General features: G+C 57.1%; 1 protein-coding gene across 8 annotated transcripts; it reads left to right on the top strand.

The window, feature by feature from the left end:
* The first annotated feature begins 6,794 nt into the window (after positions 1-6,794).
* Positions 6,795-15,240, top strand: LOC101804470 (sodium-dependent lysophosphatidylcholine symporter 1). Of its 8 annotated transcripts, XM_072026378.1 has the most exons (16): positions 6,795-7,109; positions 7,476-7,563; positions 8,673-8,792; positions 9,084-9,232; positions 9,879-10,011; positions 10,342-10,420; positions 10,801-10,958; positions 11,036-11,126; positions 11,355-11,476; positions 11,574-11,657; positions 11,780-11,863; positions 12,114-12,226; positions 12,362-12,505; positions 12,747-12,923; positions 13,106-13,156; positions 14,084-14,482. In XM_072026378.1, the coding sequence occupies exons 2-15, from the start codon at positions 7,495-7,497 to the stop codon at positions 13,149-13,151; spliced, it is 1,569 nt and encodes a 522-aa protein (XP_071882479.1). In that variant the 5' UTR covers positions 6,795-7,109; positions 7,476-7,494; the 3' UTR covers positions 13,152-13,156; positions 14,084-14,482. The 8 variants fall into 8 exon arrangements, with proteins under 8 accessions (XP_071882479.1, XP_071882476.1, XP_071882475.1 ...); XM_072026375.1 differs by lacking the exons at positions 7,476-7,563; positions 14,084-14,482 and adding an exon at positions 14,606-15,240 and having other exon boundaries at positions 13,109-13,156; XM_072026374.1 differs by lacking the exons at positions 7,476-7,563; positions 14,084-14,482 and adding an exon at positions 13,821-14,037 and having other exon boundaries at positions 13,109-13,156.
* The last annotated feature ends 39 nt before the right edge of the window (positions 15,241-15,279 follow it).

Here is a 15,279-nt window from a genome sequence, read left to right on the forward strand (position 1 = left end):
TCAGGATGATGGTTACGCTGCTGTAAAAAAGCACTGTGGGGGAAATGTTTGTGAAACAGTTACTGCTCAACGTGGAAAAAGCTCTGCCCGTGTGCAGGTGCAAAAGTTAGCACTATTCCTGGCCTTTTCTGAAGAGAAAATCCTGACTTTCCTGTCCTCAGCAGAACTCTTAGGGGTGTTCGCTGCAGCACCCACCTGCTCTGCCTGCACTTCCTCCTGCAGTCCAGACCGACTGCAGCTTTAATTTGCTGTATTGCATTTCTTTGAGAAATCCAACTTGCTGCTGATTTTTTTTAATTATTTCAGAGAAGGCACAAAGCTGAATCAGCTTGAAGTGACTGAAAGTACAAGGCAAACAGTCGGTCTTACTGGAAAGCAAATTTTATTTTAAGATGAATTATTGTGTTGGAAACTTTTCAGGTGAAAAGCTCAAGGCTGTATTACCCTTTGGTTTATTTCCTTTCATCTGCTGAGGACCACACAGCCAAACACCTGGAATTTTCCAGCTTTAGTCTGTCCACTGGTTGTGTTTTGGGCTCAAGTCCCCATTTTTTTTCTTTTCTTTGACCAGAATCCTGCGGGTCAATTCATTGCTGTTAGACAAGGGGCTGGTAGCTCTGGCATAGATAGCATCACATGTGCGAGTTGCCATCTAGCGTCGTGCCACAGCACTTTTCACTGATCCAAAGCATGCTTACTGTCCTAGCCCCAGGATTTGGAGTCAAGCTGAACCGTAGGTACCCAAACGTCACCGGTATCCTGACGTCAGCCGACTGGGAGCTGCGCTGACACCAGCGGTATCGTATGAAAGGGGCTGGCTTGCAGCCACGCCAAGTGTTACAGCACACACTCCTCCTGCCTTAGTCACCCTGGAGCTCTGCAGCTCCAACCCTTCGTGCTCTGAACTTCCAGGTCCTCGCCTTGGCGGAGCAGAGGACGAGCTGTGGGTGCGTGCAGCCTGGGGAGGGCCAGCGGGTTGGGCAGGTTGAGCACGAGGAACCCGCTTGGCTGGATGCATTAATGCAAAGCTGCAGGAGGACCAGACCTTAGCAGGGGCATTTCAATAGCAGTTTCTCAGCTGAGAGCTGAATTAACTTACAGTTTTCGTTACCGAGTGGGTATATAACGTGCGTAACAGCATATTTGTAAATTGTGAAAATGATCATTAAAGCCCGCGAAATAGGAAAACGTCGTTTGACCCTTTCTAATAACGGCTGCCATCTGTTCTCCCGTTCTGGATGATGTCTATGCTGACGTCTGCTCTTACTGCTTGGGGTTGCCCTGCTTGCAGGCTTCCCAGTGCTGAGATGTCTTCAGCTAAATGAGAGAAAAAATCTGGGCAGCGCTGCTAAAGCTCTTTTCCAAGGGGTGAGCTCGGGGTTTGCCCACCTGCGTCACTTGGCGCTCCGTGTTATCACCACTCAGCCATCTCTGTGAACCAGCACAAGGGAATTCAGGGTGTTTCCCTCCCAGCTAAATATAGCCGTAATTGCCTCGTGGCAAGGCGCTCATCTTTAATTGCTCGTCGTCAGAGTTGTCCCGATCCCCACGAGGGCTGTTTTGGGGACGTGGGTCAACGCCTTCGAGTCCTGGACACGGAGCCAAGAGGGAAGCGAGTACGAATTGCTCGATCCCCGTTTCTGCCTCCGTTACTGGTGCCATGGGAGGGCTGGAGTGAAGGCAAGCTGGCCTTTGGGCTCTTGGGTCTTGACCCCAAAAGAAATGGGGTTGGCAGCCAGGCAGCAGCTCGGGTCCCACCGAGGATTTTCGGCTTCTGCTCCACGCTGGGGAGGTTCACGGCCAGGTTTCCTCTGGCTTCTCTCTGCCAGCGGGCTAAAGCGGTAAATTCAGATGGACTGTGGGCTGTCAGCTGTTTCTCCTCCTAAAAAAAATAATAAATAAATGGAATTTCTCCCCCAGAGCCGGAGGGTGGCAGTGCTGCAGAGAAGCCGCAGTTCCCCAGCACGGCTCCGACTGCACGCACCCCGCTGCCTGTGGGGTTAGGGTTAGGGTTACGCTCCTGGGTGACCTTCCTCTGGTTTTGGGGTTTAGTTTTGGTGAGTAGTGAGCTGCCCTTATCTGCTGGTGAGCAGGGTCGGCTTTGTCCGGCCACAGGGCTATCTGAAGGACGCCGACATGGTATCAGCAGCCACGATGGGGATATCTCCTTCATAACATTTTTTTTCTTTATTTTAACAGTCGTTGGCTGAGATTCGGCTCTCCTAAAACCGACGTTTGCGCCTGTGAAGAAGCGATTCTTTGTCTTTTGCACCAACAACTTTTCCACTTTGGGATTTTTTTTCCTCTAATTATTCCCTCCACGAGGGAGTTTTGCCCATCTTCCTGGTCTTTCACACACATGCTAAGGCAGACCTCAATTTCTAAAGTAAAAAATTTCAATTTCTGCGTAAGAGGCAGCTCGGTTTTATAATTGAGCTGTCCTGACTGCAGCCGATGCCTGTCCCTGTGGTTTTTAGAGTGCTGTTTTCCCTTCCTCAGCCTGGCAGCTGTAGGATTTCCTTGTTGTTGTTTTTTTTTTTTCCTCCATACCCAGCTCATTGTTTCCTCCTCTTCCTTTTCACGTCGGTGTTGCTAAGATTTAGTTCCTGTGTTTTCTGATAGCGTTTCCTCCCCGAAGCCCGCTTTGCACAATTTCCTGGGAACGCTGCCTGCTCTCTGCAGCGCTGCTGTCGCTGTCGGACGTTTCCTGGTCCGTGTTTCCTGCCTCGGAGCTTCTGTCCCAGCACCTCTGGCCAAAAATTTTGGTGTAGCTGCACCAGCTTCTAGGTACAGCTGCGCCTTCGGGTGCTCGTTTGGGTAAAAACGTGAAGATCACGGCACAAACCAACTGGCTCAGCTGGCAGGCGAAAGGCAGCAGCAATGAGATAGGGAGCAAAAAATCCCAGTGGGTGCACCTGCAGCTGGCAGAGGATGGCTGCACGTTCTGGCCTATTTTTGGGGCTGGTTCTGGTTGTTATAGCCTAATTTTTATCTTTGCTCCCCGTTGCTGGACAACGCTAAACGATTCCAGGAGGAGGGAGGTGACCTTGATGTGATGCCCTATTCCCGGGGGGGTCTTCAGCTCCCCGATGTGTTTGTTTGGTGGAGTGGCTGAAAGGATCTCAGCCTGCTCCCGGGATGTTTTTGGATGCTTGGTCAGGAGCATTTTCTACTGAAAGCAGCACTGCTCTGCGCATCCTCTGTTGTCCAGAAAAATGACCGCGCGGCAACGTTTCTTCTGCCTCTGCGCTTAGAGTGGAAAAGTGGCTTGGGGGATTGGTGTCGTTGTCACACAAAACACGACACGTGTGGCTTTCTCCAAAGCTTCCACCGCAGGGGGAGGCTGCGATGGCTCCGTTAGGGCCTTGGGCAGGAGCTGCTGTTCCAGTTCGCTGCTCCAGGCACACCAGTGCCAAGAACCTCTTTGGGGAGAGGACAGCGCTGCCCCCTCGCAGCCTCTGAACGGTCTCATTTCTGATCCTGAACCAGAACATTGACGGATGGAGGCTGGTAATTTTAAGTGACAGCTCTAATTAGGCAACGAGGTTATTTTTCTTACCAGGCCATGCGCTCCCACCGGCGCTCGTACCGTAAGCACCTGGTGCCACCCAAGCAGGCGCTGCCAGCCGAGCCCATGGTTCCCTGCCACCCCAGCTGTGTCCCCAGGGGATGGGGACAGCCCTTCAGCTCCTCTCGTGCTTTAAGCCTCAATCCAGGCTTCTCAGAGCCACACACTTCGCTTTCCATCCTGCAGGTACAGCGGCAATGAAGGTGTGAGCTCTCAGGGGGGGCGAGCTCTTGCACGTGCTTGCCAAATGGTGCGGAACAGGGCGCTCTTGTTAACGAGGCGAGGCCGTTCCTGCCGGCTTTGGGGCTTTTTGGGGCAGTTTCAGTTCACTTCAGGAAGGAGAAAAGCCTGAGGTTAGTCGGCTTTAGCTGAGGGTTTGGTTGCAGCTCCTGTTCTTGCTCCGGTAACTCAGGTGTGCGCTGCTCCGCAGGGCAAAACGGCTCCGGGAGCGTCTCGTTGTGGGGTGCCCCCCTGGGGGCTTCTGTGCCCACGGGGTTCTTGCCACTGCGCCGGCCACAAGAGGAAGCAAACCCGAGCTGCCCGAAGCAAGGGAGCTGCTTTGGGGTGCTGGGGCTGGCAGCAGGAGCCCACAGAGCCGGGAGGGGAGACCCGTCCTCAGAACCTGCTGGTGGAAGGTTTGCCACACGAATCCCACGTTTCCCAATTACGCACTTCTGCGGAGAGCAGTGTATTGCAAATCATGCAACAGGCCCACGTCTTCGGCAGCTGAGGAGCTCCCGTGTCAAGCACCTCTCGATTTACCGATTTAGCCTTTTTTTTTCCTGACTTATTTACTGCATTCCTAAATGCTTACCTTACTCGCCGCGCTGCCTTGTCTGCGCCGAGCCTGCCTCGCAGTGCAGGGAGCTCCTGAATAGGTTCCAGATGGGACTGGCTTCAGCCTTTTTTATTTATTTATTCCTTTATTTATTCCTTTATTTATTTATTTATTTATTATTTTATTTATTTTTTCCAGTGGGGCTGCCTTGCCTGAGCAGCCCCTCTCCAGGTCACGGCACCCTGCGAAAAGCTGTGGAACCGGCACGGCTTGGGGTTGTCTGAATCACACGTTCCTGGGCCCCGGGCTCGGAGATAAGATCTCGTGCTTCTGCAGCAGGGAACAGGGTTCTGGGGAAGGGACCTTGCCCATGCAGTGAGTAACTTCCAGCACGACCCCGTTCCTTTAGCAGCAGAGCTCTGGCTTCCCTCGGCACAAGGCTCAGAGTTTTTGTGCAGCTGCAGCACCGCTGCCTTCTCTCCCTCCTCGTTCAAAGCCTATTCCTAAGCATCTGACAGCAAAAAGTCGGGGTGGAGATGGAAAAGGCATCGTCCTTTCGCTCCAGGACCTGTGCTGTGCGTGGTGAGCTCGCTGGGTCAGGTTTGGGGCTTTGGTGCACGGCGTTGTTGGGGAGCTTACTGCCTGCAGCAGCCCGTTAGCAGCCGGGGAGGTGGGTGCTTTTTTTTTTTTTTTTGATCAAAAAGTGCCCCCAAAGGAAACCTTTGGGTACAACTGAACTCCCCGGGGGGAGCGTGCTCCGAAATCTGTCCCTCTGGCACAAAGCTGAGCCACGCTGTCACGCAGAGGCAGGATGAGAGCTCCCCGCGCTGCACCAGCGACCAGGACGTGCTGTCTAGACGAGACGGGTAACGCCGTCTTGCACAAGGCACCGAGCAACAGGAAAAAGGGCTTGGGGAGGATCTGAGCAGAGCAAAAATAAAGCTTCCCCGCCTGCGTCGACGAGAATTGTGCTCTGACACAGCCAGGGAGCAATAGAGGCAGCTACTCTGGGAGGTGGCTCGGTCGGCTGCTGGATTTCTGGTGCATACGCAGAAAATGCAGCTATTTGCACCTGGGGAGTAAATGAGTGCCGAGGAGCCGGATTTTAAGTGCCGAGTACAATTGCAAAAGGTGCCTTGTCTCTGCCCCGATGTAGGTTTGCATACTGAGCGGGTACAAAATGGCCTAGAAAAAAAAAAAGAATAAAATAATAAAATCCAGGCTTTTATGCTTCCTTCTGAGTTTCCCCTTTCCTCTCGGGTGGGTAGGGATGCATTGCGCTTTCTTATGGAGATGCGAGCTCAGATATGCTGGTGGGAGACAGCGATTTGGCTCCCACGGCACTGGCTGTGGTCCAGCGCCAGCGATATTTGTTATCTGAGATGTCAGAAAAATAGCAGTGAAAAGAGATGCCGCTGACTCAGTTGTGCTGCGGCTTATTAACCAAGTTCTGACTCAGCCTGCAAAATTTGGGTGTTTTTTTTTTTTAGATTAACCCCCGCTGGACAAGGCAAGGCTGAGCTGGAGATGATGCTTTTTAATTAATTATTTTTTTTACCGGTGTGTTGATCAGCCTTGCAGAAAGGGTGCCCCTTGGGACTGGCTCTTGGTGCCCTGGCCAGGAGCAGGGTGAGGCTCCTGCGACTGATTTGGAGCAGCATTTGTAAAGAGCTGACTGCAGCGAGCGGGTGGCCGAGCACAAGGCTAGGGGGTGGCGTGTGGAAGGACCCCCCCCCACTCCTGCCCGCCTCCTCGAGCTGATTTCTGCCTTCTCCTGCCAGGCTGCGTGCCGTGAGCTCTCCCACGCAGCCCCCGGGCTCCTGCCGCTCCTAATGCAGGGGTAATTTTTTTGGCTGTGGCACCGAGACTGCTGGGCTCCACTGCTGGGCTGTGAAAGGTGCCGAAGAAAAGCAAATTTCTCCTCGCTGGGCTCCAATTATGCCGTGTGGGGTCTGCCTTGCCGTGGGAGATCTCTCGGGAGCGCAGGCTGAAAGAGGCTGGTAATTACTGAGCTCACATCCCACGCCTCCTGCTCTGCTCTGGGCTAGGGCAGCGCCGACGTCTCGCACCCGTTAAGGAGAGGGCAAAGAGAGGGGCTGAGGGTTGTGCAGCCCCGGATAAGAAGCCAGAGCTGGGCTCCTGCTCTTGCTGGAGCCCCCGGGGGAGAGGAGCTTTGCTGGGGAGCAACCTGGGGCGAGAACCTCCCTGGTCCTGCTGTGCTCTCCGTGCTTTCCTTGCTTGTGCTGGGCTTTGCGCACTGGTGCTCGCTGCTGCTGTGGCTGGAGCTGCTCCTGGGATGGCTTGGAGCTTGGGCAAGCGCCTCCTCCTCCGTACCCTGAGATCCTGGTGTGGCAGCAGCCCTGGGACAGGGAGAAGGTGCCAGACCCAGTCTGACAGTTGAAGAGCCCCACGTTTCTCCATATGGCTGCCGAAATCCTGGAGCTCCCATCCCGCCGCCGCCGCGTGGGCAGGCTCCGGCCACGCTCCTCCCTCGGTGCCTCTCACTTCTCCTCCATCAGCCCCCCCCTCCCCGCCCCGGGGGCCTCTCAGATGTTGCATCTTCCCTTGCCAAACCTCCATCTCGCTCTGATCAGTGCCTGCGGTGCCGCTCCTCGCCGCCTTCTTCCTCTCCCTGCGCGAGGAAAGCCTCTGCGCCGCCGCTGCCACGCGCGGGCGAAGGACGCGGTCATGCTTCGTGGCGCTCACGGAGATGCTGAGGGCCAGGAGGGAGCAGACCCGCAGGGGAGAGCGTCCCAGGGCGAGGTAGGAGCTTTTGGGGTGCTGTGGCCTTCGGGGTGCTGTGGCCTTTGGGGTGCTGTGGCCTCACGCACAGGAGCGCGTCTCACACGTGCGCACCAAGCCTCGCGAGCGCAGGCACCCCCGCAGCGCCGCACGGCTCGAGCAGGCACAGGCTGCGGGGGTGTTTCGAAGCATTTTTATGACTCAAGCTGGGGAAGATGTTGTTAGAGCAAAGCTCTGCCTGCTGCTGCTGCTGCTGCTGCTGCTGCCTCTCAGGAGAAAGGGGCAGAGGCGTGCGGGGCGCCCTGCGAGCTGCGGAGAGCGTCAAGGCAACAAAAGCTGCCGCGGAACGGAGAGAAATAACCGAGAGAAATGCCTCCGTGGTTTCAGACGCTGAGCTGCTGCGGAAATGGTGTGGTGTAGGAGCAAGTGCTGCTCGGCGGTGCTGCAAGCCTCGTGCTGCAGCCGTCCCCGTGGGGTGAGGCTGGAGCCTGGCGATTTGGGCAGGGAGTGGGGCCCACAAGGGCCAGCGGGTGCAGGAAGGGGCCGGTACCCCGGCAGGCACAGCGGTGCCGGTGGTTTTTCCATGGCACGGGCTGCAGAGGAGCTGCTGCTAATTGTTGCACAAAGGGAAGGCACTTGGGACCCTGCAGGGTCTGAGGGCACATGGGAACGAAGCGATCCCTGGCTCCATTTCCCTCTGACCCTGCTGTTGGCGTGACCCACGGTCTGCTGCTCCATCCAGCTGCCTCTGAGCCAAGCTCTCGGCCCTTGTCACGCTCTGCTCTTCTGCTCAGCTCCTGCTGCAGGAGCCCGTGGCCTTTTATAGCCACGGCTGGACAAGGCCAGCACCTCCCCGACAACACTGGAGCTGCTCGGTGCCTTGGGAAAGCCCAAAACGTGTTGTCATCCTGGGACCTGAGGTCCTGATGAGTGTGCTCCCCCCAAGACAGCCTGCGGTGGGGCTGGAGGTCGGCACGGGCGCCTGCGCTGCTCCCCTGGGCATAACGGTGGCAATTTGCTCATGAGATCCGAGCAGAAAGCTGAGCCTGGGCTGGCCACCTGCTCCCTGTGGGGTCACCCCATGTCCCTCTGTGTGCTCCCCGTGGTGTCACCCCATGTCCCACCGCGTGCTCCCCACAGTGCAGAGCGCACGGCACCAGGCAGCGGCTCCACGTCGGGGCTGGAGGCTGCTGCTGGGAGCTTGCCAGGTCCTTGAGGCTTGGTGCGGTATTTACTGACGCTCACCACGGCCAAATAAAACAGAGGCTTTGCCATCTGCCCTTTTGCCACGCACTGAAACCTTCCCTGTGCTTCCCCGGATCACCCATGGGGATCCCCGGATCCTGGATCTCCGCGTGGATGGCCTCTGCCACAGCGGCTGGCAGCGTGGTACCATTTGTGCTTCGTGTTAAAGAATTCAAACCACGAAACTGTGGCTCAACAGGAGAGGAAAGGACGGTGTCAGGCTAGGACGGGGGCTAGGACGTGGCCTCGGGGGGCCCAGCGGGTTGGGGGGAGCAGCGGTAAGGGGCACCAGGGATGTGTCGTGCTCGGGTGGGCTTCCTCCCCACGTCTCCCTTGCAGGAGAAGCCAGGACTGCCGCTGTGCAGGAAGCTCTGCTACGCCGTCGGGGGCATCCCCTACCAGATGACGGGCAACGCCCTGGGGTTTTTCCTCCAGATTTTCCTGCTGGACGTGGTGCAGGTGAGCGCCGCGCACGGTGTGGTTCTCCACCAAGGGGCTCAGCGTAAACCCAGCAGGCTGGCGCAGGGGTGGAGTTCAACAAAGGTGTCCAAAGCCCCTGGAAATGCTCTCCGGAATGAGTTGTTCACTCCAAATCACAATTTCTCGATGCAAACACCGCCGGTGGGCACACGGGAGGTGTCTCCAGGCCATTTTGGTGCCTGAAGCGGTCTCCAGGGGATGCTGGCTGGAGCCAGCTGCGTCGTGCTGACTGCTCGCAGCTTTCACCAGGATTTTTTTTTCTCTTTCGAGCCGTGCTTTCTGGTTGCCCTCCAGCTGGAGCCGTTCCACGCCTCTCTGATCCTTTTCCTCGGAAGAGCCTGGGACGCAGTTACTGACCCTGCTGTTGGCTTCCTGGTCAGCAAGAGCCCCAGGAGAAAATTCGGCAAGCTGATCCCATGGTGAGCGTCCATGCAGCGCCTCAGGGGTGAGGTTTTGGGCTCAAAAACCTTCCAAGGAGGCAGCAGGGATGCTGCTCTGAGAGTTTGAGGTGGTTGTGGCTTAAGGGAACTACGAAAACCGAACATCCCCAGGCCCTGAAGGTAACACACCTTGCGGCGGGTCTGTGTGTCGCTGCAGTGGCAGGAGGAGTGTGCTGCACACCTGGGTGCTTGCTGATTCCCCGAGGCCTCCCGTGTTTCAGGCCGTGGGGTTTGGTGTCCTGGAGCCCTGCGGGGGCACACGCAGGTTTTGGCACTCGGGCTGTGCCAGGAGCTCTCCACCAGGCGCTCTCCATGAGCAGATATTGCCCACAGAACGCCCCCAGCTTTCTGCTGCAGGGCGAGCGAGGACTTCGGGTGTTTCAGCAGAATAAGAAGCTGTGAACAACTCGGGAATGACTTTTTTTTGGCATTGCTTTTGTTTTCACCCCCCTTTCTCCTCCCAGCCCGAGTGATGGAGCTGCCCTCGAGCGGAGCTGCCCCTCTCAGATCCCCATCTCACAGCCGGGCTGCGGTTTGGAAGCTGGGGACGAGGCTGCAGCTTGTGCAATGGGAAGTCTGCCCGCTTATCCGGAGGCACATCTGACCAGCTCTGCTTCCTCCCCAGGATTGCGTGCTCCACGCCATTCGGGGTGCTCTGCTACTGCCTGTTGTGGTCCACCCTCGCGGACGGCGCCCCCGCCTCCCTGAAATTCCTGTGGTACCTCTTCACCTACAACTTCTTCCAGATTTGCATGACTGTAAGGGACACGGTTCCTTCCCGGGGCTGTCGTGTTCATCATCCTCTGCTGCCGGGGTGTCCCGGCCACAGCCCCTGCTGCGAGGGAGCTGGAGCTGGGTCTGGGAGATGGGGAGCAGGGGATGGGGAGATGGAGTGGTGAATTTTAGTGCTGGGCAGCCTGTCTACGGTGATACAAACCTCTCCATCGCTGCTCTGTTGGAAAAGCAAAAAAAAAAAAATAAAAAGAGGGCAAAAAGCCACCTGAGAGCAGGGGAGTGGGGACAGGGTGGGTTGTGGTGGTGGAGCAGGGGAGCAGCAGCTGGAGCTGAGTGCTCGGTGCTCTCCCCAGTGCTACCACGTGCCCTACTCGTCCCTGACGATGTTCCTGGGTGGAACCCAGAGGGACCGAGACTCGGCCACTGCCTACAGTAAGTGCCTGTGTCCCCGCACCCTGGAGACCCTCCCCAGAGCAGGGGGGAAGGAGTTCCTCAGCTTTGAACAAGCCACAAAGCAGGTGGGGTGAAGCAGGATGCCATGAGACCAGCGTGGTCTTCTGCAGGGCATAGGGCCCAGATGCATTATTAGGAATCCTAAATGCATCCCAGCGGTCACTGCTGGAGCGAAAGGGGAAAAAAAAAAAAAAAAGAATGAGAGCAGGTAGAAACAGCAGGTCTCTTCTCCTCCTGGGACAGCTGTGGATGTTGGTGCCTCCAATTCCACCCCCAAAGCTGCTCCGTGGTCCTGAGGGCTGCGTCCCAGCAGCCGGGGGGGCTGTGGGGCTGAGGTTCCTCTCCCGGCCGCCCGGCAGGGATGGGGCTGGAGGTGTTCAGCACGTTACTCGGCTCGGGAATCCAGGGGCAGATGGTGGGCGCATCCCACGGCCGCCTGACGCACAGCTGCTCGCTGGGGAACGGGACCCTGCCCAACAGCAGCACCCCCAGCCTCGCGGGCTGGCTGGAGGGCACGGTAAGGACAGGTCCCGATGTGGGGCAGGGGCTGCCCACGGTACCCGCGGTGCCACCACAGTGCCTCTCGCTTTCCAGCGCAGAGCCTACGTGTCTGCCTCCCTGGTGCTGGGCTCCATCTACTGCCTCTCCTGTCTGGTTCTGGTTTTCGGGGTCAGGGAGCAGCCGGGTAAGTCCGTGCGGGCGCAGCTGGGTGGCAAGGGTGGGGTTGCAGGGGTTTTGTGGGTACAGCCTGCGGAGAAGCAAAATCCTGCACGCAGCTGGCACCTCTGTGGTCATCTCCGCGCCGAGATGTCAAACTCCAGCTCCTCGCCCAGCTGAGCTGCACCCAGACACGGCGGCACCGTCCCCCTGTGCCTCCCATCGCCGCCCCTGTGACCCCGCTGTCTCTCCCCAGGGCCCCTCAGCCCCCTGGGGAAGGCTGGGCTGCCCTTCACCCGCTGCCTGAGGATGATCGTGGGACACAAGCCCTACACCCAGCTGCTCTGTGGCTTCCTTTTCGCCTCCCTGGCCTTCCAGGTGCGAGAGCTGCCTCGGCAGGAGGAGAGCTCGGGGGGGGGAGGTGACCCCGCACGCTATTCGGGACCCTACGAATGTCCCCGTGTCACCTTCCCAGGTCATGCAGGGGATTTTTGCTTTCTTCTGTACCCACGCCGTGGGGCTGGCCGGGAAATTCCAGCATTTGGTGCTCGTCATGCTGGTGAGTGGGCGCCAGCGTCACCCCAAAACCCTTCGGCACCGCTGCCAACCCGCAAGGACGTCCCCGGGGCAGAGACCAGCAGTCCTGGGGGACATTGCTGAGCTCCTTTGGTTCCTCCTCAGGTCACGGCTTCCCTCTCTATCCCCTTCTGGCAGTGGTTTTTGGGGAGATTTGGGAAGAAAACGGCAGTGACGGTGGGCCTGGCGGTGAGTTTGCCCCCGGTTGTGGCTGTGGGTTGAGGAGCCGTGCCCCAGCTGCCCGTGGGGGGGACAAAAAGGGGACGGGGTTGCACACCAGGCACAGCAGTGGCAGGAGGCATCCTGCTCGTCAGGCACATCCCAGCTGCTGCCTGGCTCTGCAGGGAAGGGGCAGCACAGCTTGCAATTTGGCAGGGCGAAAAGAGCAGCAGAAAGCGCCCGAGTGCTTTTGTTTCTCCTCTTCCTCTCGCTTCCCCAGCTGATCATCCCAGCCCTGGTGGCCATCACCCAGGTGAGCCACAACTTCCTGGCCTTCATCCTCCTGATGATGGTGGCGGGCTGCAGCATGGCCGTGCTCTACCTCCTGCCCTGGTGAGCGGGGACACCTCCAGGCTTCTGCAAGGGATTTCTCTTTCTGCTGCCTGGAAAGCTCTGGGAGCAGCGGTGGCCGAGCCCAGGCAGCACCAACACGGGTTTCACCATGCCCACGGGGCTCTCTGCGCCCAGGTCCATGCTGCCCGACGCAGTGGATGACTTCATGCTGAGGAACCCCAGCTGCCTCAACCTGGAGGCTCTCTTCTACTCCTTCTACGTCTTCTTCAACAAGTTCGCAGGCGGCCTTGCCGTGGGGATATCGACGCTGGGTTTACAGTAAGCCCCCACCGAGCACTACCTCCCTCCCCCCCAGCTTTGGCAGCCCAGCACAATTTTCTGGAGTATCCGAGTGGAGATGCTGGAATGAATTGCAGGGGTACCCAAATTTGCCTTTCCAACATAGGAAAGGAGCAGAAAGGAGAGGGAATTCCCCAAATACAGCCTCTAGAGGAGAGAGATGGAGGTGCCTGCTTGCCTTTGTGCAGGGGGCTGGTGGGGAAGGAGAAATGTTCTTTAGTTTTGCAGGTTACCGCGCCGGAGACTGCACGTACAACCCCTCCGTCACCCTGGCCCTGAAGCTTCTCATGGCCCCAGTCCCGATCACCCTGCTGCTCATTGCCATCACCCTCTTCTGCCTCCATCCCATCAACGAGGAGCGGAGGAAGCAGATGAGGACGGAGCTGGAGGCGATGGGGTAAATGCAAGCTCCCCGACGGAGCTGTGGCGCTGGGTGCCTGCGTCAGTCCCAGCCCCGCAGAAATTGGGCGCAGGGGAAGGACTGCGTGTGCCCAGATCTCTGGGGATGCCTTTCCCAAGGGTTTTTGGGTTATTTTGGGGGCTGCTTCCAGGTTTCACGAGCGCTTGTGTTCCTTTTAGCAGGCGTCAGGCGCGGCGTGGCAGCTCGGAGCACCACCAGGGCTGACCCGGGTGAGTTCAGCGGGATGGGCTTGGGTTTGTTGTGCTTTCAGGATGTGCTGGGGTCGGGGACAGCCCTCGTTTCTTCTTGTTTCCCATTTCCATGCCCGAAAGGCCAGCCTGGCAGGGGTCCTCAGCCTCGATTCCTGCAGGTCCCAACAGATCTGGGCAAGATCTGTGCTGTGCAGGGGAGAAGGGGCCCTGCCAGCCTCACCACGATGCTCAAATGCGCTGCAGTGAGGAGGTGGCACCTAAACATGTGGGATGCACAAAATCCACGGGGGTTGTTATTGACAGAAACTCGATTTTTTAGGGAAAATACCACCTGGATAGTGCGTCTCTCTGTGCTTAGGCTGCCTTTTTATAGGAAAGAGGTTTACAATTTCTTTGAGCGTGGGTGAAGTTCCAGCCAGGAGCATAAAGCTCGTGCAGGAGCGGTGAAATTGGGGGAGCAGCTCAGTCAGGAGCAGCTGAGTGGCTTTTAAATCGCAGCCCACGGCCACATCTCCCCCGGTGCTTCTCGGCACCCCCACGTCCCTCCTGGCAGCAGGGGGAGAGCAGAATCAGCCCCCCAGCCACCAGCACCACGGCTCCGCTCAGCACCGCGCCGAGGCAGCGGGAGAGGCCGGGGATTTTTAGGGCTAGGGCTGCGTCTGACCGCTGGCTGACCTTGCAGCTCTCCGGTCCGGTGCACACTGGCAGGATCTGAGCAAATTACTCCCCGGTTGGGCGCTGAATTAATTTGAAGCCTCGCGGCACAGCTTCGCCACGGGCGGGGGGAGATCGTGCTTTAGAGACACATCAGGGCATCTGCAGGATCATCGCAACAGCCCAGCTTCAGAGTAATTTCTCAGAAACAGAAAGTGCTTCCTTTTTTTTTTTTTTTTTGCCCTTTTACTTTTTTTACTTTTTTTTTGTTTTATTTTTTGGTTTGTGAAGGATGTTTCTTGCGAGTGCCCGAGTCCACGGCCGGGCGCTGGGATGTGCTGCCCGCCGCCACCACCTCGCTTTTCAGCCTCGCTGCCCGCGGGTTTAGGAACGAGCAAGAGCCTTCGAACCACGAGGCAACACCTCGCTTCCTGGGGTTTTAATGCCCCGAAGCAAGCATTAATTATGTTCGAAGGCACATATTAATCGGGCCAGAGGCAGGGGCTGAGCAGGGGCTCCCACCCCGCAGCACGTGTGGGCAGTGGGCTCCAGGCTCCTGCAGCACGGGGTGGCTGCTGGCCTCTGTGGTGCCTGTTACACGGGGAGATATTTCTATACACCAAAATATATATATATATAATAATAATCTCATTTGTTTTTTATGCTATTAAATCTGAGCGATCACGCTTTTCCCTCCTGGTCTTTATTCCTCTGCGTGTTCTGTGTTCTGCCAGCAGCTGATCCAAAGGGCAGGGAGATCTTGGAGCAGAATTTATTTATTTTTTTGGGGGGATGTTGTGTTTTTCCCCACAGTTTGGACACCAGAACCTGAGCTGAGCCCTCCCTTGCTCCGGACCAGGGCAGGTCAGACCCAGGGGCTGCGGTCTGCCCCTTCTCCTCCTCGTTTATTTTCTTCCACCCTCGTTTATTTTCTGCCCTGGTGGTGCTCAAGGAAAGTCACAGACCACAGGCAGGAGCTGCACCTTACACCTTTAATGTAAAATAATAATGCTGCAGCTTAAAGAAGGGAAAAAAAGACACACACAATTGGGTATTTTGGTATTTAAAAGAATGCAGGCAAGGAAGAGAAGCAATTAAAGTAACAGATAATGGGATGAAGCAGGTTTTGAGTGTCTCCTCGTGTCCCATTTTCACGCACTTGCAGAAAATCCTGGGTTTTTATTCACCTCCTGCCCGTCCTTGGCACTTCTGCTCCCCTGGGGCTGCTCAGAGAGAGAAATGAGGCCACTCTGAAGCGAAACCTGCGCCTGGACAGAGGAGTTTTATGAGCTAAATAATAATAAAAAGAAGAAGCAGTTTCTCTTCCCGTTAGAAAACCCTCTGAATTGCCCAAAACCGCCCTTTTTAACGTGGAATTGCCCAAACCCCACACTGCGCTTCCAACCCCGGGGACACCCAAAACTCTTGAGGGCGCAGGAACGGGGAGGGGGCACACCGGGATGTGAGACACATTCATAGTCCTATTT

This window comes from Anas platyrhynchos, chromosome 21, assembly GCF_047663525.1.
Source record: "Anas platyrhynchos isolate ZD024472 breed Pekin duck chromosome 21, IASCAAS_PekinDuck_T2T, whole genome shotgun sequence".
NCBI lineage: Eukaryota > Metazoa > Chordata > Aves > Anseriformes > Anatidae > Anas > Anas platyrhynchos.

Bases quoted from the DNA above. Each gene is read 5' to 3' on its own strand.
- LOC101804470 (XM_072026372.1), top strand. From the start codon at position 6,897: ATGTTGCATCTTCCCTTGCCAAACCTCCATCTCGCTCTGATCAGTGCC. The intron at 7,110-8,672 runs GTAGGAGCTTTT...TCTCCCTTGCAG, and splicing joins GGAGAGCGTCCCAGGGCGAG to GAGAAGCCAGGACTGCCGCT. The intron at 10,012-10,341 runs GTAAGGGACACG...TGCTCTCCCCAG, and splicing joins TCTTCCAGATTTGCATGACT to TGCTACCACGTGCCCTACTC.